Raw genomic sequence first — 24,704 nt, 5'->3', positions numbered from 1 at the left:
TTGTGTTGGATAAATAATGAAAAATAGGAAATAACAGCATATAGCTAAAAAATTATTTTCAGTCTGTCAAAACAGCCGTTTTGGTGTAATTATAGTCAACTATAGTTAGTGACTTGTTTTTAAAACATGACTGTGGAGTATCTTGACTAGGCAATAGAAGCACAGAAAGTATGGATCAGAGTTCCAGTCACAATAGACCATCCCACTTACTAAAGATTATTAAAAGGGCGTTTCTGAAGATTAACTATACCTGTACAAACTGTCAGCATGGGATCCTAGTTCAAATTTCAAAACCATAGGAAAGCTATAACTACTTATCCATTGTTATTTCAAAAGAATAGAAAGGGAGTTGCACTTAAGAACATCTTCTAATTAATGATGCTATGATACTTTCCCAGTTCAAAATGTGCCCAGGAGCCTGAAATAATTGGGAAAATTTGATACGAGGTTGTAATAGGTAGCTTAGAGATACCTCTGGAATTTTGTTTGCTTTTTCCATTTCAGTAATGCTGATCTACTTGTCCATAAAGTTAAAGAGTTTTCAATATTGATTATTTTAATCTAATGTTTAATATAAAATTGAAAGATAAATTAATTTGTAATAGAAAGCTTTCAGTATAAGAGAATGGTAAGCGGAATCATTCTGTATATTTTAGTGTAGATGTAAGTATCAACTTGTTTAACAGAACCGTGAATATTGTTCGTGAATATACGAATGTCATTTTTTTTACAGTGCAAAGAAAGAATGAGGCCTGTCAAAGCAGCATTGAAACAGCTGGATAGGCCAGAGAAAGGTCTTTCAGAAAGGGAACAACTAGAACATACTAGACAGTGTCTTATAAAAATTGGAGACCATATAACTGAATGTCTAAAAGAATACACAAATCCTGAACAAATTAAACAGTGGAGAAAGTAAGTAAACACACAGATCTATCAAGCTTTTAGTTGTTTTATCATTAAACAGTTTATAGGATTACCACTAGGTGGAAGCTGATCTCTGTTACAGCTGTTACTGTGTTAAAGTAATATGTTGGAACCAAGTATTCTCTGCCCAGTTTAAAATGTCTTTTCCTGTATTTTTGTGCATATTATTCCATAATTAGCTACCCAATTCATTTTTTATCTGGAACATGGTCTAATTTGTCTTTGAATAAGAGCATCCAATAAATAAGGCAGTGTTAAACCCTAGCAGTAATTTACTGGTAGTTGAGAAATGTAACCTGTTAAAGGGGTTTCATAAAATTAAGACTGAATCTTTTTTTTTCTTTAATTTTAGGAATTTGTGGATTTTTGTTTCCAAATTTACTGAATTTGATGCCAGAAAACTACACAAATTGTACAAACATGCAATTAAAAAGCGCCAGGAAACACAGGTAATGGGGAGGCGGGTTATTAAATACTTGCAGACAATGCTGCATGCTGTTTTGTTATGAAATAGGGTCCAGTTCAGTGGCCTCCAACCTTTTGGGCACCAGGGGAGAGAGACTTTCCCGCAGATTGGAGGGGGTAGGGTTTCGCATGCTGCCTGTATCCTGTGGCTGGGGCTTTGCTTATTTGCACAGGCCATGTTGTGGCATGCTGTGGCCCGGTGCCGGTCGAGGGACTGGGGGTTGGGGACCCCTGATCTAGTTGAAAGTTATCAAATGAAACCTAGATAATGTTTTATTTAATTTTTTTTCAGCAGTATAATGAACAGAATATCAGTAGTGGTGTGAACACAAATTCAATTAGAAATCCAGGTAGGATATTAACTATTATGCTGTTATGCAATATTGTAGTATAAGGACATACTGTCTGTACTGTTTGGTATTCCAATTTTAAATATCTCTGTGAAATGGGAAAATATTTCCATTCCCAGTTGAGTATAAACCTATTTAATGTATATTTTCCACAAACCAAATGGCATATCCATAAGTATTTATGCTGCCCTGAATTTCACAGGTCTCCAATTTTTTAAAAAAAATTTTTTTGCATAGAGATGTGTGTATATTGATAGAAATAATGTAAAATACCTTATATTAAAGATAATTGTTTGCAAGCATTTACAAATATATAAATTGCTGATGCACCTCTTTATTTCCATTTAAGCAGATGTGGAACGGTTAAAAGAGAACACAAATCATGATGACAGTAGTAGGGACAGTTATTCCTCTGATAGATACTTATCACAGTATCATGATCATCACAAAGACAGACTTCATGGAGATTCTTACAAAAAAAGTGATTCAAGAAAAAGGCCTTATTCCACTTTCAGCAATGGAAAAGATCATAGAGATTGGGATCACTATAAACAGGATAATAGGTAAGTCCTGTGACGTTTCTCGAGTCTGGTGCTCCTAAATATTTCTTAATTCATATTTATCATTAATGAGATAAGTATGTACTGTTCGCAAAATAGCTAACATTTATTTATATAATTTTAAATTCAGTATTATATTTAACACACCTTGAACAGTAATCATAATATAGTAGGGAAATGAATCTACATGAGAAGAAGTTGATTCTCCTCTCACAAACACACCCCGTGAGAGGAAAGCAGATAAGATGCCAGTTGAAGATACTATGTGGCAACTATTAGTTTCTGTTCTTATACTTGGCGCATATTCCTCACTTAACAACTACTTATTCAGCAATCATTCAAAGTTAAAATTTCTGCTGAATGAATGCTGGTTATAACCGGTATTTGAAGTTCCAACCATCCCAGCACCTAGATCTAGACACTAGGCAGCCAGTTTGCAGTTAGGACAGTCGCAGTGTCCTGTGTTTATGTGATTGCATTTATAACCTTCTCTACCAGCTTCCCACAAGCAAAATCAATGGGGAAGCCAATAAAGAGGGTCACAAGTTGCTCTGATAAGCCTCTCCCATCCATGCACCCTCCATCAGCCCGTGTGCACCTTGCCAGCCAGCCACACCCTACATAACCACTCCCCCACCCAGAAGCAGTCACACCAAGCCCTTCCATTTGCGCACCTTCTCCCATCCATCAGCAGCCACCCTAAGCCACACTGAACTTGTACCTTGACTCCACAGCCATCTTCACATCCTCACTCCCTCTCCCATTCTCTCACGCCCAGCAGTGGCCATTTACCTGCCTCCTTACCTGCTTGCAAACCACCTGGGATTTGCAACTTCCTGCTGGCTTCCTCATTGACTTTGCTTGTTGTTAGGAGTGAGGCAGGTATTGCCATTGCTAAGCAATGCAGTCATATGGTGTCCCACTTTATTATTATTGCATCACTTAACAATGGAAATGCTGGACCCAATTGCTGTGGAAACCCGAGGGCTACCTGTATAACAATAGACTTTCAGTGTTTATTTTATTTATGTATTTATTACATTTGTATGTTACCCAATTTCCAATGTTCCTAGCCCATGAGTGTAACAAAATAAAAAATAAAAAACAGCAAAAATGATAAAAGCCAGGTAGGAGTGAAAAAAAGGGGGAAAATCCACACAAAGCAAGGGGACTTCACTCATCAAAGTTCTATAAGAAAACCCAGGTCATCAAGTCCCTACAAACTTCCACAAGTGGAGGCCAGCCATATCTAGGGGGAACCTCATTCCAGACAGCAGGTGCTGCCACAGAGAAGGCACACGTCTGGACTCCTGATAGAGAACATTGTTCAGCTGAAGGAACTCAAATTGCTTCATCCCTAGCATTGAACAGGGTTCAGAGTCCAGAGTCTGCAGCTGATACATGTTGTCTCACAATCTCAGAAATAAAACTACTGGGAAGGAGCAGTTGGTGGAAATGAATAGAGGAAAGTGGGCAAGTCAAGGTACAGGCCACACTGCTTTTTAACAAGTAAAAATTGGTTGTGATGTCTGTTATCAGTGCAGAAGCATTGGGATGACTCCATATGGACTGCTTCAAATATATCAGTTATAAGCCAGCAATATTGCCACCTTCCTGTTCAAAAAAACCCCAAATAATTCCACAGTTTAGGAGGAAAAGAATAGAGGCTTATGAGTACTTCTATAAAGAGGTTTTGAACTGGTGCCTGAAAGAAATCTGTTACACAGTTCCTCTGTTCCTGTAGAATCTGCCTTTTTATCCAAATTTATCTCTATACTGAGTAATTGACCCAGCATATCCTTCTTAGTTTCCTTATTTTCTTCTTGTGATTTTTTTTCCAGCTCAGGTGGCTGATTAGGTGTAATATTAAATATATGCATATGATAATATTAAAGGCATCTGTTTTGAAAAGCTAATTGTTAAAGGAATCAGCATTTAAAGAGAAAATTATACTCTTTTCTACTGCAGTCACGAAACAGGTTTCCCCCTTGTGAAAATAGTATTTGCATTGGAAATACTCTGTTTTAGAAATCCTGAGTTCCATAATCACTGGAGGATAGGAAAAAAATAACCCTGTACCATTATAGCAGATACCTTGAATTAAGGTTGCTTTTCAGCTTTTATGTTCCAAGACTCTCCACATCAAAAAAATCATCTTTTCTGTGAGAAGATGGGTGGTTTCTAAATTTGACAAATGTATAAATAACTTCCACATTTCCACGAACGCAGCTTTACTTTTATAAAGTTGTAAAACCTTTATAAAGAAATTTGAGGTGCACGTTCTAAACTATATTGTTTTAAGTTAGCTTCCACTGTAATAATTATTTTTCTTAATTTTCAGATACTACAGTGATAGTAAACATAGAAAGTTAGATGATCACAGAAATAGAGATCACAGATTGAATATGGAAGGAAGTTTTAAAGACAGTCGATCACATTTAGATCACCGGATACACTTAGATCATCGATCCAGTTCAGACTACAGTCATCATAAATCTTCAAGAGATTATAGGTATCACTCAGACTGGCAAATGGACCACAGAGCTTCCAGTAGTGGACCCAGGTCACCATTAGATCAACGGTCACCTTATGACTCTCGATCTCCTTTAGGACATAGATCTCCTTTTGACCATTCAACAGATCATAAAAGTACACCGGAACATATGTGGAGTAATCGGAAAACATAGCAAAGACTTAACATTTCATGGACTTTTTTTTAGCCATACACAATAAACTAACACAGTAATTGCCTTACATGACTTGAAAGATGTGGACCGGATGTGCTCTGAGTAGCAGTATTGTTACTACTTTCCAGTATGCTAGTTATATTATCCCCACAGAAGAAGAAATATTTTTGTATTTAAAGTTTTAATGCTGCACTGTGCTGCAAATGTTGTGGCACTTTTTTTTAAAGAAATAGGAAATGTTTACTTTTTACAGGGACCTCAACACTGCCCAACTTAGACTGGATCTTAATCTGAATTTCTTGTCAATAGTTTTATCCTGAATACAGTTTAAATTATGGTTTTAGATGAGTATTCACATGATAATCTGTGATAGTATTTCAGGAAAGAGGATTTTTTTTCAAAGGATTTAATGACCTAGTTCACTTTCCAAAGCTACTTGTTTACGTTATACGCTGCGACCACCTTGCCGCTTTTTCATCACAAGCTTGAATATTTAAATTCTGTACCTATAATTGTAAAATAGTCAGGCATTTTCCAATTTGATCAGTTGTAATGCCTTTTTACAAAATGACTGTAAATTATTGTAAATTAATTAAACGAGCTTCCCCTCCCCTGACTTTTTCTTTCTAAATTGGTTTGGCTGATCATTTCCTTTTAAAAAAAATTAAAATAAAGTTCAGATGAAATTAGTCAGAATCTAAAAAGGAAAATAAAAAACCTGTCTGCCTTTACAGGAAGAAAATTCAATTCTGCAGATTGGATTACATGAATATGAATTTTTATCTCCTGACATTTGACTCAGGTTGGACAATTATGTCTATCATCTCATTTATGTTTATATGCCCCCAAGATGGATTGTTTTAAAAAGATATTCAAAGTTATTTTGGAGCTAAAACATGCATGTTTATCAGAACAAATTTATTGATTCAACCATATTTATCTTATGTAATTTTGCATTTCAGCAAATAAAAGCTGCACTCTAAAAGTGTAAAGTCCCTGTTACAGATTTGCTTGGGTAATTATTTAAAAAACTAGGCATTTAGGTTCTAACATTGTCTCTCAGAGGCTTATATTCATATCCTCAATTATTAGTTAGCTTGGCAAAAGAATGGATTTGGCTGCTTCAATTCTCAGTTTATTTGTAAGGAAAATGTGGATTAAAAATACATATAAAAGCCATTACCAAGATTCTTTTGGGAACTTATAATCTTTATTTCAGTTTAAGAAAGTTATTGTTTAAGCCAGGGGTCCCCAATCCTCGGTCCATAGACCGGTACCGGGCCACAGCATGCCAGCAACCAGGCTGCACAAACAAGCAAACTCCATCCAGGGATGCAGGCAGCACACAAAACCATGCACCCTCTGGTACATGGAAAAACCTCTCCATGTAACTGGTCCCTGGTGCCCAAAAGGTTGGGGACCTCTTGGTTTAAGCTACATAGAACTGTTTCCATGGTATAGCAAAGTTATGACAGATTTTTATTATTATTATTATTATTAGTCCCAGTGCAACAAACAGCAACTGATGTTGACTTTTTTTAGGTAAAGGTAAAGGTTCCCCCGCACATGCGTGCTAGTCGTTTCTAACTCTAGGGGCCGGTGCTCATCTCCGTTTCAAAGCCGAAGAGCCAGCGTTTGTCCGAGGACGTCTCTGTGGTCATGTGGCCGGCATGACTAGACGCCAAAGGCGCACGGAACGCTGTTACCTTCCCACCGTAGTGGTCCCTATTTTTCTACTTGCATTTTTACGTGCTTTCGAACTGCTAGGTTGGTAGAAGCTGGGATGAGTAACAGGCGCTCACTCTTACGCAGCACTCGGGATTCGATCTGCCAAACTGCTGACCTGATCGACAAGCTCAGCGTCCTAACCCACTGAGCCACCACGTCCCTTTTTTTAACTGAATGCCTAACATAGCTACGTGGCTTCTACTCTTTTTTGCCCCTTCTAGCAGATGCCTAGGTAAATAGGAAACATTGCTTAAAATCAATGCAAGCTCAAATTCATACCCTCCTTCATTTAATTGTGCAAATATAGCTAAGAGCAAAATTGTCCTTGCTAAAATCTTGATTTTTCATTGTGAAATTGTGTTTCTGCTTACACAATGCTATGTATAAAGCTGTAAAGTATTGGTTGTTACATATTTTTAAGAGGCAGCTTTACTTGTTTGTTGCAGGAAAAGCAAGTATTAGTTTATACACTTACCAAAATTATTTATTGTGACATGAACTTTGCCACATTATAGCTCATTTCATTAAGATGTTTGGAGATTTCTGTATACCTATGGGGAGATTGTGGTGGATGAGGAATGTTTTTAGAGTGCAGTGTTAATATCTGCAAGTGTTTACACCAGGGACAAAGGGCATAAATTCTCATGTTCTATGAATTTGTGACACTAAAGAAACAAGTTTCTTTCACTCATCAAAAAGTTGCAAAAATGTATTGAGAGATAACAGTCCATTTTCCCTTGATATAATATGCATTAGTTGGAGGTGATACATTGTCCATTTCATTCTGTGGAAGGCCAGTTTACAGGATTAGGACATGTGGGTGGAACTTCTGATTACTCTTGTAAAATCTGCCTGCAATAAAACCAGGCGTACTGTATGTTGCATAATGGTAACACTGGTGCTGGAGTATCATCAAGCAGGGCAAAACTGTTCTCCCCAGTTTCTGCTTTTTTTCAGCTGGTTTGTATGTTCATAAAGGAAGTCCTCAAAGGAACTGGAATTCAAAAAATGCTGTTTTCCTCTTTTCTTCACAAAGAAGTATTTCTGAACAATACTTCTCAATACAATAGCCTTCCACAAAAGATACAATAAGAGTAATTTAAACATATTTTTATAGATATAATAATTATAGAGACAAGGTCAAGCAGCAGATTTAAAGAAACTGAATAAATTAATTTGCATAAGGCAATGCATTCTCATAATACCTTGCTATTGAACAGTTATTCCAAAATGCAATGCATAATAATGTTTGGTACAAAAATGTAAATTATAAACAGGTTAATATGTCATTTGTATTTTTGGTTTTGTGGTAATCTATATTAACAATTGGTTACTTACAGAGCTTTTGATAAAATACAGGGCTCTAGGTATTAAATTTCAATATATGTGGAGCAAAAAGCCGAAGTGAAAACATGAGATACTAATGAGTAAAATTTAAATAATGTTGAAACCAGGGAAGGATACTGTAGGTGGAATCACAGTCTTTATATGCATAAATATCTTAACATTTTTCAGGGTGTGCTACTTGGTTCTGCAATTTATGAAGCATCCAAGGTGATGACCAACAGAATTAAGTTGTATCTTGATAAATCTTGGTACTGTGATTTGGAGGTGGCACTTGCTTTGCTCTAGCTGTACTGCTATGCTTGAGGTTCCCAATTTATTAACATTGTTAATAAATACCAATTTATTGGCATTGTTAATAAACCAGCCTTGCCATGAGAAACCCAGCAGTTTCTGTGATGCATCAGTAAGATGAATTCTGCAACTTCAATCCATCCTATTTAGAATTTGCTTATCCATCCTCTGGTAATGCCATTTTTTATGTTTGCAATGTTTGTGGAACAATGTTGAAAACAACTGATGAACTTCAAATGAAACTGAGTATTGAGTTTACTGATTGATGAATATCTATATACTATTAACATTTGTCATGTCCTTTACCTGGGCAAAATGGTGCATCATAAGAGCAAAAAATTTTGAGCCAAGGTACCTAAAATGGGCTAATTTACAGAATACATCAAAGTCCAGGGTCCATGACTTCCAATAGATTGAAATTTTTGAAAGTTGTGGTTGCTTCAGTGCTACTGGCTATTGCTGGGCTGCTGCTGCGATCATGTGATCTTCATGTTCAACATTTCGTGACATTTTCTCAGACAGTCTCAAATCCCTCACTCCATCCAGCAGCAATGCAACTCATCATGTGACTCTTCAAGAAGCCACAACTTTAAGGTGCCTAAAGAAAAATCTGGGTACTTTTATTGCTTTATGCACCCCTCCTCTGGCACAGGAAAATGCACATGTATCTATATCCCATCTTTGTTCAGGAACTCAAGGCACAAACAGAACAATATCCTATTTATTTTTTCACAACAATCCTGTTGTTAAAAGAGGAAATGATGTAGAGAATTCATGCATCCCCCCAAAAAATGGAGCTTTGTCAAGTGTCAGTTGAAGAGAAGCATGCAACTGAGTGGTGGTGAAGGAAGATATTCTTAATGTTGGAGAAAACAAAAGAAAAATCAAATTTATGAAATAGGATTGCCTTAAGATTATGGTTCTGTTTGTAAGAATTATGAAAGAGTGCATAGATTTCATTTATCCAACATTTGAAAATCTTGCAAAACTGTTCTCAAACTTTGTTTCCCCCCCCCCACTCCCCATGAAACAATGAGAAATGAGTTCTTCATGCATTAGACTCTTCTCTGGAATGCTAAAAGAATATTGTTCCTTCAGTGTTGTTAGCGAAGGAGCTGACAGTACTGATTTTCCAACAGGATTCCTTGATTCAGTTGAATTCTCTGGATTGCCAGTACATAAACTGGAATTGACAATAGGATCTCCCATCATTTTAATGAGGAACTTAGAACATAGATAGTAGATCAAAGGTTTTGCAATGGAACGAAAATGAATCTGATCAACTCTCCAAGAATCTCACCATAGCAAAGATAACCATTGGTGCGTTCAAAAATGACATTGCCATGATTCCAAGGATTCAGTTCAATTTATCAAGAGGAAGATGGCCTTCTTTAGCAGACACAATTTCAATATAGTCATGCTTTGCTCTCATTATACATAAAACACAAGGAGAAAATGGAGAATGTGCTATTTATCTGGAGAAACAGTCATCTCATGGCTTAGAGCCGTGGTGGCGAACCTATGGCACAGGTGCCACAGGTGGCACGCAGAGCCCTCTCTGTGGGCACACACGCCGTCGGCCCAGTCCTAGGCCTTCAGCTGGGTTTTATAAAACCTTTTCGCTTTAGGCCTTCACCACTGTGTGGGGGGGAGAAAAGGTTCAATCAATTTCAAGTTGTCACGAGGGGAAAAAAGATCTAGCAAAGTTGGAATTGATTGATTGAACTTTTTAGTCCCACCCAGTCTGCCGTTACCACTGCAGCCATGCCCACCCAATGGGCCACACCCACCTAGCACCTGACGATACATGAGTGGGTCTGGGGTTGCAGTTTAGGCACTCGGTCTCTAAAAGGTTCGCCATCACTGGCTTAGTGATGCTTGAATCCAGCTCTTGTGATTTATTCAATGGGGTATGATGAACTAAATACAGTATTATGAATGAGTATATTGTTTTACCAATTCTGTTTTAATCATTTTTATGTAATAATTGACTGTAATTTTGGATAATATTGTCAGATGTAGGCATTGAAGATACTCTCTTTTTGGAAAAGATGTAATGTATGAATCTTTTTATGCATCCTACCAGTCATAAGAGACCAGGGCAGCTTGCACAAAAAATCCACAAGAGATGGCAAACCTACGTAGATTTTCTTAAAAATAGCTTGCATAATACTGCAATATTTTTATGAACTAAACCAGAGGACACTTAGAAATATATAGCATTTTTAATGTGCACAGACTCTTCTAACTACAATAATGTCCTTATAATAGATATATCAAAGCAGACGTGCAACATAGAGGGTAAAGAACATTGAATTGTATGTACATGCTTTAGTCAAAGATGATGAAATAATTTCTAATATTAACACTTTGATCCCATGATTTATAAATATTTATCTATAAACAATAGATAAACATTAGAAGTAACTCATGCTAGATCATAACAACTGTTTCATATGAGGCAACTGTTGATCTTGGATGCAACAGAGTGTTTTGATTCAGAAGATGGTCATCAATCCCAGCTTTGGTGTTGACAATATAGTGAAGGGAAAAAAAATATTGATCCCCTGCTGATTTTGTACATTTGCCCTCTGACAAAGAAATGATCAGGCTATAATTTTAATGGTAGGTTTATTTTAACAGTGAGAGACAGAATAACAACAACAAATCCAGAAAAACGCATTTCAAAAGTTATAAATTGATTTTCATTTTAATGAGTGAAATAAGTATTTGACCCCTTTGTAAAACATCACTTGCTACTTGGTGGCAAACCCTTGTTGGCAATCACAGAGGTCAGACATTTCCTGTAGCTGGCCACCAGATTTGCTCACATCTATGAGGGAATTTTGTCCCACTCCTCTTTGCAGATCCTCTTCGAGTCATTAAGGTTTCGAGACTGTTTGGCAGTTTGAACCTTCGGCTCCCTCCACAGATTTTCTATGGGATTAAGGTCTGGAGATTGGCTAGGCCAATCCAGGACCCTAATGTGCTTCTTCTTGAGCCACTCCTTTGTTGCCTTAGCTGTGTGTTTTGAATAGAATTGAATAGAGCTGGAAGGGACATTGGAGGTCTTCTAGTCTAGCACTCTGCTCAAGCAGGAGAATCTATACCATCTCAGATAGGTGATTGTCCAGTCTCTTCTTGAAATTTTCCAGTGATGGAACACCACAATTTCTGGGGGTAAGGTGTTCCACTGGTTGATTGTCCTCACTGTCAGGAACTTTCTCCTTAATTCCAGGTTGCTTCTCTCTTTGATCAATTTCCAACCATTATTTCTCTTCCTTCCCTCTGGTGCTCTGGTGAACAACCTGACCCCCTCTTCTTTGTGGCAGCCCCTCAAATACAGGAATACTGCTATCATGTCTCCCCTATTTCTTCTTTTCTTTCGACTAGCCAAACCCAAGTCCCACAGCCGTTCTTTGTATGTTTTGGTCTCCAGGCCTTGGAGCATCTTAGTTGCTCTTCTCTGAATTTTTTCCAAACTCTCAACATCTTTTTTGTGATTGTGGTGACCAAAATTGTGTAGTTCTGGGCTGATTCCTCATTGAAACTCCATGAGGTGAAATCTTGCATGGAGTCCAAGACCAAGGGAGATCGAGTTATTTTGTGTTTCTTCCATTTGCGAATAATTGCACCAATTGTTTTCACCCTCACCAAGCTGTTTGGCGATAGTCTTTTTTTATTTTTTATTAAAGAGTTTTACAAAAACAAAATTTTACAATATATCCCCAAATCCCTCCCACCCCAAACCCACCCACTTCCCCCCCCACTTCCCAGAGCTAAATACAGGATTATAGTTACAATAATCATATTCTAAATAAAAATTATGCATAATATACAATTAACCAAATTCATAATGTGCTTTAACTCCCCTTTAATATAACTACAAACAACGTACCAATAACAATATCCCACTAGTCTTGTAGCCCATTCCAGCCTTGTGTAGATCTACAATCTTGTCCCTGACATCCTTGGACAGTTCTTTGGTCTTGGCCATGGTGATGAGTTTGGAATCTGATTGATTGCTTCTGTGGACAGGTGTCTTTTATACAGGTAACAAGCTGAGATTAAGAGCACTCCCTTTAAGAGTGCTCCTAATCTCAGCTTGTTATCTGTATAAGACACATGGAAGTCAGAAATCTTGATTGATAGGGGATCAAATACTTATTTCATTCATTAAAATGCAAAACAATTTATAACTTTTTGAAATGCGTTTTTCTGGATTTTTTTGTTGTTATTCTGTCTCTCTCTGTTAAAATAAACCATTAAAATTATAGACTGATCATTTCTTTGTGTGGGCAAACGTACAAAATCAGCAGGGGATCAAATAATTTTTCCCCTCATTGTACATAATCAGTCACCATGAGCTTTGTAATGGAAAAGATAATTTGATCCACAAAGCCAAAGTCCCTCAAGGAATTTATGACCATCTGCAAATTTTCCTAAGGTGAGGAAAGGGCCTTCATAAAGCAACTTTTAATAGCTGCATTATAGCCCGGGCATGGACCCACACATCTCTGTAGAATTTTCTCCCACTGCTTGGGGCATTTTTGAGTTTAATGCAGGCTTTTAAATTATGACATCTGATGATCCTATAAATGAGTCAAATAATAGACATCATTCTGGTAGATTGATTTTCCTGAAAGGAGCTACAACCACAGAATTACATACCTTACTTATTGTGCTGTTAGAGCAATTAGCATTTAAAGGGTTAAAAGCTGTCTCCTTAAGGGGTGGCTTTCTGGGAAATGTAGTTTTTAGTTGTTTGGCCAGATCTGTATTCTAACTGATCACTGGGAGGAACTTCAATGTTTATTACAGGATTTCCTGGCTACATGCCAAGGCTGTAAAAAGTCTTTGCGTAATCCAGCCCAAGCATGCTCCGCTGATATGGGGAAATTATTCTCTTTTTACCTGCATGAATGGGCAGAATATGAAACATGTGACAGATGTATCTACAATAACCGCGAGTTACTGCTTAAGAATTCCTGATCCATAAATATTTTGTTTAAAACCATTCTGTGGAGTTAAATCTATCTGGACAATGGCTAACGCAACCGCCTACATTCCAGAATACTTCTGGTTTTGATCTTTCCAAATCACACTTGATTTTAGTCTTGAGTAAGGAAGGCTACTAGAAGAGTGCAGTGCCTTTCATTTTCTTTTGAGCAGTGCTTGCTCTACCCGGAGCTAGAAAAAAAAATGTCAGGCAGAATTCTAGCTTCGGAATTCCTTCAAGAGATTTTTTAAAATTGATATACGATAGTATTTCTGATATGCAGAAAGCAACTCATGGCTCCAAAGGGCATAGATTCAGTCATGTGCCCTTCAAAGCTGATGCTTGTGAACAGAGCCACAATTTGCTTTCTATGTATCAGAAATACTGATATATTGATTCAGTCAACTTGTAACTGTTTTGGTGAGAAAAGCTTGTTGGCTGCAAAATTCCATGGGCTAATGAATTAGGCTTTGGGTAAGAGCTTTATTTGGGCTTGGAACAATTCAAAAGTGGCTTGCCCAATCCAAGGCAAGAAGTCTAGCTCTCATTACGTAGCTTGCAAAACTCCAAAATTGTCAATCTTGGGGGATACTCATTTGAATGAAAACATGAAGCACCTGTGAAAGGATGAAAATTACCTAACTGAAAAGAAAGCGACAAGTTTTGGAACCTTCTTTAAAAAGAAAGAAAAGAAAGTTAAAAAGAAAACCACAATCAGACAGTTCTGTTAAATTACGTACAAGTTCAGGCATTTTTGTGTAAAGGAAATTCTTTTGCTAAGGTTTTGTTTTGTTAAAGAAAGATTATCATACCGATAGACAATGAACTATTGACTCGTTACTGCTTATTGGCTTAAAAAAAGACAATTTTCAGCAAGTGTTAGGACAAAAGCAACAGTAGAATATTTCAACATGCTACAGAAATCCTTTATCACTTGCTTCAAGAGGACAATTTAAGCAAATATTTTGAGCAGTTTCTATAAGCATCATTCAGCTAGTTTATCATAGGTTAAAGCTCATCTTAGAGACACAGTGATCCTCTAAAGCCCCTTGGAAAGAACTACCGTGTTTTCCCGAAAATAAGACCCCGTCTTTTTTTTTTTTGCCTCCAAGAGATACCAGGTCTTTTTTTCAGTGTGTTTTTTCCAGTCTCACCTCGTGGAGGCGACAACAACAACCCCACCCAGCCAGCCCACTTCTGCACTGAAGGAAATGCCTCTGCAGCTGAGAATGGAGCCTCGGCCTGCATTTCACCATCAGAGGACTTCCGGAAAGACCTCTGCAGCCAAGAGGTGAGCTACGGATTGAAATGCAGGCCAGGGGAAAACCGAAGCTCCATTCTCAGCTGTAGAGGCATTTCTTGAAGGCGTCTTGACAGCAAAATTCAGCCCAGGGGGGCGTTGCGTAAGTGGGCCAGCGAGGTAGGTGTCAATTCATGGGAGGTCTGGCTGCAACAGTAAATGGGTGCAGGGTACATGGGGCAGCTCCACCCCCCCACCCCTGCCCTAGCTTGATTTTTAGGCATGCCCCTGGCTCCAAAACTCATGGGAGTAGGGCTTATATTAGGCCCACCCGCAAAGCTAGGGCTTATTTTCGGGGTAGGTCTTACTTTTGGGAAAACACAGTAGCTCATCACAATGGGCGTTCCTCACCTCCTTTGCCTAAAACCCGAGGCAATTTATTTCTCCAAAGGAATCAGTGCGATTGATAACTTTCCACTCTCCATCCCCCACAAAACACCTTCTACAGAGCTCTTCCAACATTGGCATTAATCCTGCAATTAGTAAATGGACTTGCCAATCACAGTTGAATCCATGCCTCTTCCACTCCCTATCCTGATTTTTATGGAAGAACGTAGCTAGTATTCGCAGACACAGTGTCTGGCTGTCTGCAGTACCCCAAACCATTACATTATTCATGAAGCTCCACTGTTCACTTAATTGCTCTGTGGGGCTTTAGTCTCATCTCAATGAGCTGTTGCTTTGGTTTCAGGCACTGCACTTTCTTCTCAAAATTTAGAGATTGGCTGGATTTGATTGGAACACACCTTTAGTTACATTACTAGTCGTCAACTATTATATACTGGCAACCAGCAGGGGTCAGTAATGGCACAAACATTCCACAGCATGATATGTAACTTTATTGTTCTATCATAATTTAAAGTATACACTGCACGGTCACTTTTCTTTTTCACACAAACATATACTTAATAGTATAGCCATGAAGCACATCTAAAATGGTCTGCAAAATATTGGTCATACTGTGTTTTGTTTTGTATTCTTTTTCTCAAGCATATGTCTGAAGCCTTCTAAAAGAGACAGTCGATTGGAGTTATCTATGAAAACCAGTGTTCCCTCTAAGTATATGTTTTCTCCAGAGACCACTCACTAGCTTCAAGCTATCTATATGTTTGGCATTGACTAAAGTTCTCTTGGCTATGGTGGACTTTTAAGAACCAACATGTGTGAATAACATTTTCTTAAAAAAAAAACCAGTTAGGACAAGAAGGGAAAAGCATTTCCAATGCCACCTTTTCCAAAATATGACTTATCTCTGGATTCCTTAGTTTTTAGTTATTTGTTGTGTATGTCTGCAAACACACGCATGTGTGCATACTTCATGGGGGTTTGGGAATGCAGAAAATTAGCATACACCTGTTACTTACAATGGGCTCACATTGTAGCTACAACTCTAGACTTGTCTAACCAGACTTCTTCCACAAATACCTTTTCACTTGGCACATAAAAATATGAAAAAATTCAACTATTCTAAGACCATCATGTTTTTCTCCATACAAGACTGGAAAGGGGACAGGGGAAGGAGAAATACAGTAAGGTTGGCTTCATATTCTGTATTGCCTTAACAACTGACCAAAGGCAGAATTTTAAACATTTTGTAGCTGAAAAAATTAAGTCATATACTTGGGCCACAAACCTAAACCTCAAGTTGATCCTGACACTCTGAGATCAGGCACATTTTGAATATACAAACTAGCAAGCAATTTTGCTTGTATTCAGTGATTTTAAGTAAAAGCTTAAACTACTATGGGACTGTCACTTTAAAACAGGAAAGATTTATTCAAGATCAACAAGAATTTGCATGACATGAATCCAAGTCAAGCAAGTTAGAAATATCTATGCTTAACTAGGAGAGAGTTCCAATCAGTATTACAAACTAATGCTTTCCCACTTCAATGAAAGTTACTAAACACATATGCAACTAATCCAGGCACAGGAGGATGGTGGCAGGTTCAATCTTTGACACTTCCAGTCTCAAATGCTGGGTAAAAGCCCTGCTTGAGACATAACAGTCCATTCCCAGATCAATCACCAAAGTCCAAAGGAGCATTACAGTGCAAGGAACCACCATGCCTTCCTAGCACAATGCTTTGTTTTGCTGATTGCTCATTAAGTATAGCTAAAGCTGAAATGATCTGAAGCAGGCTTGTTGTCAGCCTAGTTGCCAGCATGGGAAATGATATTCTGCTAATAAGAGAGTAAGAAATACTTGTTCAGCTGGCAGTGAATTTTTATACAGATTTCTCTGTATCTAGAGTATACTTTAAGGACCATAGTGCAACAATTCTAGCAAGTGTTAAGTTCTTATTGGCTGCAGCCTGTATCACAGATGCGTCATATAATAGATTGTAATCCATCAAAACTGATGTCACAATAAATCTGCCAGTCTTTTTACACATCCAAAATAATGTTTATGTATATGTCTGTACTTAGCAGACCAATGCCGAAGATCTTGCAGTTGAGCAACTTGCTAAAATTGACAAAGGAATGATAATTAAGTAATCCTAACCTCCTGAGCAATATCCATTTTCTTAATTTTCTACCTTTCTTTTCAGACAATTCAAAAATTATGCTTATTACCAATTTTTATGATTAGTTGTTGCAAAAACGTTTAGGAGTAAAATGAAGCAATTAAGGCCTACCACTATCTTAGGATACAACATTTAATAAAAACCACTTGAAGAGATCCATATAATTATGAAAGAGATTTGAGGCTTAGCCTCCCAAAAAAAGTTCTGGAAAGTCTTTAGGCCTCCTTCATATACATCTGGAAAGAAAAGAGACGCAGCTTTCTATGCATGTCCTTTGCGTAATTCATAGAAAACTTACATTTTGTACTTGCATATTAAAACTCAAGTACAATTTTTAATGCTAAAAGCAATTCTTGGATGGAAGTAGAGATTTGCTGCATCAGTAAACAATAAGATGCAGTCGTGAATGCACTAATTCTGAAGATTTATGGCCAATAAATGCTGCATTCCTATGAAATGGAGGCTACTGGCCTAGGGTCCAATGGAAGTCCTAGGCTTGTTCTAGACCTAGGTCTACATTATCTACCTAGCTAGATTCTTGTGTTGTCTTAAACTGGCCAAAAGAATGTAAGAAAAGGAATCAAATAAAACTTGTAAATGTACGAATTAAGCTAGGCAATACTTAGAGGGCATACTGGGTATGATATATGTACAGATGGATATATGCTTTACATATTACCTAGGTACACATAAATAGTTAATATATAAAAAATAAAGTGCTTTCTATTAGGTCCTGATGAGAGGACATTATAAAATGTTTCACCAACTGCAAAGCAAAAAATATTACAATCAAAAGAATATTACATCCAACATACATAGGAAAAAGGATAACACAATTATATACAATCCTCTGGATGTCCCAGGACAAAAAAGCATCCCTTCATATACACGGTATATACATATATGTTCTTAATATATTATGACAATATATATTTTAAAACTTTGTTCTCTACAACAACCATCAAAGAGGGGAGAATCCTACAAAAACACAAGAAGCAGAAAGCCTACAAGTCCAAATTTTGCCCTCTGAGCACTGCCCTCATTGTTGGGGAAGATGTGCCATCTCTCCTTCCTCGGATGCAGCGCCTCAACATCCTGCAAGGCACTGTGTGCAGCAGCTGTGAAATTGGCGTCACCAGTGGTGAGTAAATCAAATACGCAAGAATGAAAATAGATGTCCTTCAGCAGCATCTTCTCATGGCACTTGGTGGTTGCAGTCTCCAGTGTATATACAGAACGGGTGTGACTTGAAACCCCAGAAGGAAGAAGCTGCCCCGTCACTGGTAAAGGAAGATGCCCGCTGTCATCAATGCGTTCACTCAAGGGACAGCCGTTCACACAGAGCTGCAGGTCCTGGCTCTCCTCATAAGCCAGGGCTAGCTCTTCTGGCATGCGAATGGATAGTGTTAAGTAACGGCCAAGCTGGCGCACAAACACGGTAGTTCCAATGTACCTAGCATGCATTTCTACGTATTTGCCACTCACTCTTTCCACAATACGCAAGCTTTTGGGGTCTCCATCTCCACCACTAGTAGTCCCATCTACAAAAGCTGCTGGCAAATCATCGGTTACTGCCTGATACACCTTCTGATCTGTACAGTCTTGGTAGGATTTAAAGATAATGGTAATCTGCAGGGAAAACAAGAAAAACAAGAGAGTTAGAACAGGACGTTTCACATGACAGCTCATCGGTATGTGTCATGGAATATATGAATTCCAGCAGACTACTTAAGAAGCCTTAAAGAGGAGCATCTATTGTTAAAAACAGAGCAATATAATTATACAAATTTCAGGAACAAGCTTATCAATACATATGGAGTGCAACATTTTCAAATTATTATTGTATAACCACCTTATCCTGGCAGTTACAAGAAGACCAAGATGCCACTATTTAAAATAGAGAAACCTCAGGGAGAACCTTCCTACTTAAAAAATAGGGGTCCTTAAAGAGTAAAAGTAAGGGGGCAAGGTGGATAATTCTGTGCTGGTGTTTCAAGTCAAATGCCAATAAGGAGGGTATTCAATGTACAGAATGACAAAAGAAGTGTATTCGGTGTACAGAATGATAGCATTTCAGAATATATGACATTCATAAGAACTAGTAGACACAAGCACTACTATCTTAGTGGAGTGCAAGCATCTCTTCAAAATTATCCCAAGGTTGATGTGATAGAAAAATATGGCTCAGTACATTTATGGTTTATACCCATAGTATAAACCATAAATGTAACATACAAATGACCTGAACAGTGGCTTAAGTAATTATATTTACTGGGTAGCTGTTTTCATAATACAGACATTTTCTTGACAAATAAACAGGCTATGCAAGGCTTTAATAAGTTTTCATAGTTCCCTCATTTGCCATCAAACTTTAGCAACAAATCTCTTCAATAATTTAAAAGAACGATAAGGTAGAATGAAAAAATAACCGGAATTGTACGCATTTGTATGCAATTCATCCAAGAAATTTCAGAAATATTTAGAATGGATCAAAATGGATTTTGTTTTATTTCCAAAAGCCTCACTAGATGAGATCATGGCTATTTATGGATATATACTTCAGAACAGCTGAACAGTTCATCCATGGGCAATGGGGAAGATAATGGCAAAGAAATAAGTGTGCTCATTTGCTAATAATTTCACATTTTTCTTCAAAGGTTTTGGTCAATGTAAGAGGAAGAATACTTTAATTATTCTTTTATTGAATTTATTACTCACCAATTATTACTTTAGCCCAGACACTTTCCCCTAGCGCAGGGGTCTGCATTCTTGACAACTTTTAAGACTTGTGGACTTCAGCTTCCAGAATTCCTCAGCCAGCATAGCTGGCTGATAGCACAAGGCAGAATATGTGGAGCTAAAATAAGGATGATGGAGGAGGAGGAGAATGACCAAGATAGGACAGAGAGAATCAAGTTGTCAAGCTTGCAGACCCCTGCCCTAGTGGCTCATTTTTGTATGGCCTTAACATATCGTATAAGAATTATTGTAGTCTAAAAATCCTTATCCTAAACGGTATGCTTTCCAAATGTTTTGGATTCAATTCCTTTTAACTTCAGCAAATTGGCTAACAGCAAGAATGTTGGAACCTCAGCCTAAAGCAATGAACTATTTCCACCATAGGCTCCTACACACTACAGAGCTGATCTGAAATGATAGAGTGAAGAAAAAGGAGGTCAAAATAGGAACCTTTTTATTCATTCATAATTTTAGCTTTTATAGCTGCCTACGTATACACAGCCAAAGCCCTAAAGAAAGAAAAGGAGAAGTTCAAGCAGACCATTTGAACAAAATGTTTCAGGAGGGGAAAACATCAAGGCAAATGTTTTCTACATATCCACCTTATGGTTTATAAAGTCATACCTGTTAAAGATTACTTTGTTCTTTCTAAGGTCTCTAGTGTGAAACTTCAGAATGCTCCCTTCATTATTTTTCTCTCCTCCAGAGTTAAGTGTTTTGGTCTAAGGTACACGTTTATTCTACATTGCTATTTCTTCAATGAAATGCATCTAAGCTGCTTATAAGTTTACACAACAATACAATTCTAACAAAATAACTGGTTTTCACAATCTGTCTCTAATTTCCCCTAAAGTTCCTAAATTCATGCATCATACAGCACCTCAACTATTAAGATATTTGTATTAACATTTTTTTAATTAATATGTCGTATTTTTATATTCTGCCTATCTTCTCAGGAGCCTTGAGATGGTTCACAAAGAATTGCCCCTAAAAAAGGGGGGGGGGACTGACTGCCCCAAAGTTGACCAAAGAATTCCACCTAGGTTTTAGAACCTGACCTATTCATATTTGTTCTCTCATTTTAACAGAAGCTGTCAATTAAAGAGTAAAATATTCATGATAGGAAGGGCACCACAGAATATTCTTATCAGACACTATCACCAACATTTAAGCATCCCTCAACTTTTACTACATTCAGGATTCTCTCTCCTGTCTTGGCCATTCTCCTCCTCCTACATCATCCTTATTTTAGTGGATGAAAAACTCCAGTCTCCAGCTGCGTAGACATGGGATCCACTTTGTAATTAAACTAATGCTTCTTAGCAGAAAAAGCTATCAGCCCAAGGAAAATAAAGAGTCCTGAGCAAGTTCATTCATACCTAAAGTGAGAGATCAGTTGTACAAATTGTGATTAATTAGAGCTCTCCCTTCCCTCTGCTGATCCCTTCAGCCTCACCATCTTGCCACAAGACTAATTGCCATAATTCTCCCCATTAACGTCACTCTGAGCTATGTTCTTTCATTTCATAAAATGATCGTAGTTTTGTTGATTCCCATATTTTAACATACTGCATTTAGAGGTCTGAGATGGAAAATTTAAAGCAAAGCCCTGAAGAGTAAGCATACCTGCTTCCGATGATGATTTAACATTGGAAGAGCAGCCCTGTAATACTGGGCCAAATTTTATGTCTTCCACATACTACACCAATTCTTGTCACATTAAATAATAAGAACCCTAGGCCCTGGCATCCAGCAGACAACTTAGTAATGTTGTTCCCAAATTCCACTTGCTAGGACAAGCTTTGGAATTTGGTCCATGTTTTGACCAAGCAATGCATAAAACTCACTTCCCTTACTATGTGTACGTCTGAGTTTCTGAGAGAACATATGATCCCATACATTCAGCTCAGGATTGTTCTGGCTCTCCCTCATTTTGTTCTCTGTAGCTCATGGGCCCTTCAGAGGACAATAATTCCCTATATCTGATCTAAAGAAAAAACAAAGGGCTACCATGTGGAGAAACCATCTGATCCTTTTGAATTGTTCTTATTACCATATAGCAAAGATATGAATGTCCAAAATGAGGCCTATGTAAGACATCCAACTACCTTGGTGCTATAGCATTCTAGGACCCATGTCAAGTAGACTTGCCTTTTGCTTGCTGCAAATGCAGCTGTTCCTTTCAATGTATCTCTAAAGGCCACATGATGCCCATTGCAATTCAATAAACTTTCCCAAGATTTTATAATAAGGGATTGCTAAATAAAGGGCTGTGATATTAGAAAGAGATGGCAATATATTGCAGTGCAGTGCTTTCAACTGAACACTCTTTCCATGACCTCATTTTTCCATTGTCTCCAGTATTGGCAAAAGAACCATGAGGAAGCAGATTACAAAATTTATCTTTTCCAAACATTTTATCTGGCTTTCTAAACAAACAGAAGCTGTCAATTTTTATTTATATTCCGTTGGAGCCTGCTTCAGCAAAGAACTCAATTTCCCATGTTAAAAAACCTAATATTAGTACATTCACTTTTACTTTTTTCACATAAATAATATTTGTAATATCAACTGCTACATTTCATAGTATAAACTAATGTTCAATCATTTGTGTCCAAATGTGTCACAATTTTTTTTACTACATAATCAGAACTGCAAGAAAATTTGTTTCCATGTCAGTGAGAATTCCTATACTTCAAGAATTTCAGGCATATTAAAACTTCTTAATGGGTAACGCTAAAGCCAGGAGGTGGGGCGGAGGATGGGAAGAATTCAAATCAAATTTCAGAGAGGCAGACTGAGAACCTCTGCCAAAGAAATAATATGTGCCAAATTGTATCCATTTACAAAGTACAACTACAACTTCACACGTGTGTGTAAGGTAATATGACCACCTTTCTTTCAAGAAGCACATTCTTCTACCTGCAACAGATCAGTTCCAAAATTAATGTGCTTAATAAAAACAAACACTTTTGAAAAAGTAATATGGGAAAGGTGAATGATTAACACGTAAGTATTGTTGATGTCAAAGATAATGTTCCGGCAAGTACTCATTATTATACTAACTATTCCAAAGTAAACTATCCATCACATTTAAAGCTAATCTGCCTTTAGTGTCTAGAATTATGAAAATTGATACCAAGATATCTGGAAAGTCTTAGATGTCATAAAAAGGAAAATAGCATTCTCTTATTCTTCTCAACTAACCTTTGCCTCTTTTCTCTCTGGATTTACTCCATGATCATGTTAGGGAAAACATAAGAAACTAAGCTTAAAACTATCTAATTATTACCCATGTGTAAAATAAAATATAAAAAAACATTCTCTCCCAAAGAGTTACAAAATTAACATGAGCTTGTCTCAGTTGCTGAATCCTGCAAGATAAAAGCTTGGAGAACCTAAGTCATCTCTCCCAGAAATCCTCTGGGTTTTCTCACCTTAGTCCTGCCTTGGACAACTTAGTAGTTTCCACTAGCACCATCTTCCTTTCAGACAGTCTCTCACATGGTATCCACCATAATCCCATTATGTAAACAATATAAGCCATGGGACCGGTTACATGTTATACTGTCTTGATACTGTATTTCTTCAGTATAACAGTATACTGAAGAAATAAAAATGCAAAAACTGAGGTAATTTAAATAGTGCCATCTAAATTATCCCAGAAAATGGGAGCACATTCCAGGAAACACTAATAAAAAGTCAGCAATTATTCTTAGATATATGTATTTATCAATTTGTACAGAAAGGAGATTTTTCTGGAGCAAATGACCCTCTGTTTTGATTCCCTGGACTTCCCCAACATTTTGGAGATCTTCAACATAAGGCTGCTGATCACAGTCGCTTTCCAAAGAGTTCTACTCTGCTCTGGTTTTATAAATAATAATAGTTGTTGTTGTTGTTGTTATTATTATTATTTCAGAGAGAAGACAGGATAATGTCACTCTGTAAATGATAAGAAGTAATTCTTCACCAGTAGAGATTTAAAGTAGGCCAAGTTTACAAGCTTACTATTTGGTCTTTTACTGTGAAAAGAAATAATTTACTACTCTTGGATTGCAATTTTACACTCATTTATCTGAGAATCTAATCAATGAATTCCATGAGACTTAACAGAGTAAACACATAAAGGTTTGTAATGTTCCTTTTAAAGTGCTAACTGTCAATCAACCCAACTAGAGAGTTACATATATTGCACATTACTGCAAAAGTGTTACACAAGAATAGCAAATGCATTTCTTCATGGACATCAATATTATCAGAACTCAGGTGATTTTCCCCCAGAGAATGATCCCATCCTGCTTGCATATTGGGTTGCTCTGTCAATTATTCCTCCTTTAAAGGTTTCTTCAAATGAAACCTTTCAGTACATACCCCCTCATCCTCTAAGCATGATCATGAAAATGCTTTTTGAAAGTCTCTGAACCTCCAAACACCATCTGTATTGCTTACTTGTTTCTCTGACCTAATCCATAAACTGCAATAACTTACTCCGGCACATTTGCTCTATACCACACCATTTATTATTAATAGATGATATTGCTGTGCATTTAAAACATCAATGCTTTTGTTAAACATTTCACCTCCCCTCCTGCCAACTCTCTTCCTAAACTACTTTGCTTCTATTCATTCATTTTTAATACATCTCTTCCAATTGATTCTGCAGCTCACCAGTAAGGTATACCTGGCTAAATTCTATGCCTCCAGGGATAATCCACAATACAAATGTTTGCATTCTACATTTAACGCTTACGGCTGAAGTCCAAACTCGCTAGGTGGCATTAAG

At 37.4% G+C, this 24,704-nt stretch overlaps 2 protein-coding genes across 4 annotated transcripts in view; one reads left to right on the top strand and one right to left on the bottom strand.

Moving 5' to 3' along the window:
• Positions 1-5,617, top strand: part of CHD1 (chromodomain helicase DNA binding protein 1) — an 84,110-nt gene extending 78,493 nt beyond the window's left edge. For 2 of the 3 annotated variants that reach the window (XM_081320546.1, XM_081320548.1), the window contains 5 exons: positions 734-912; positions 1,277-1,373; positions 1,682-1,739; positions 2,092-2,302; positions 4,641-5,617. In XM_081320546.1, coding sequence (XP_081176672.1) covers positions 734-912; positions 1,277-1,373; positions 1,682-1,739; positions 2,092-2,302; positions 4,641-4,986 — 891 coding nt within the window. In that variant the 3' untranslated portion in view covers positions 4,987-5,617. The remainder of the gene's footprint in view (positions 1-733; positions 913-1,276; positions 1,374-1,681; positions 1,740-2,091; positions 2,303-4,640) is intronic. The other variant, XM_081320547.1, reaches the window with a different exon arrangement.
• A 9,858-nt stretch (positions 5,618-15,475) lies between these two features.
• The window catches only part of RGMB (repulsive guidance molecule BMP co-receptor b), a 32,140-nt gene continuing 22,911 nt past the window's right edge, over positions 15,476-24,704 (bottom strand). Inside the window, exon 5 of the mRNA XM_081320551.1 lies at positions 15,476-18,808. Coding sequence (XP_081176677.1) covers positions 18,158-18,808 — 651 coding nt within the window. The 3' untranslated portion in view covers positions 15,476-18,157. The remainder of the gene's footprint in view (positions 18,809-24,704) is intronic.

Source organism: Vipera berus (genome assembly GCF_964194415.1).
Source record: "Vipera berus genome assembly, chromosome: 2".
Classification (NCBI taxonomy): domain Eukaryota; kingdom Metazoa; phylum Chordata; class Lepidosauria; order Squamata; family Viperidae; genus Vipera; species Vipera berus.
The sequence above is the reverse complement of the archived record's forward strand: the minus strand, read 5'-3'. Positions and strand labels throughout refer to the sequence as shown.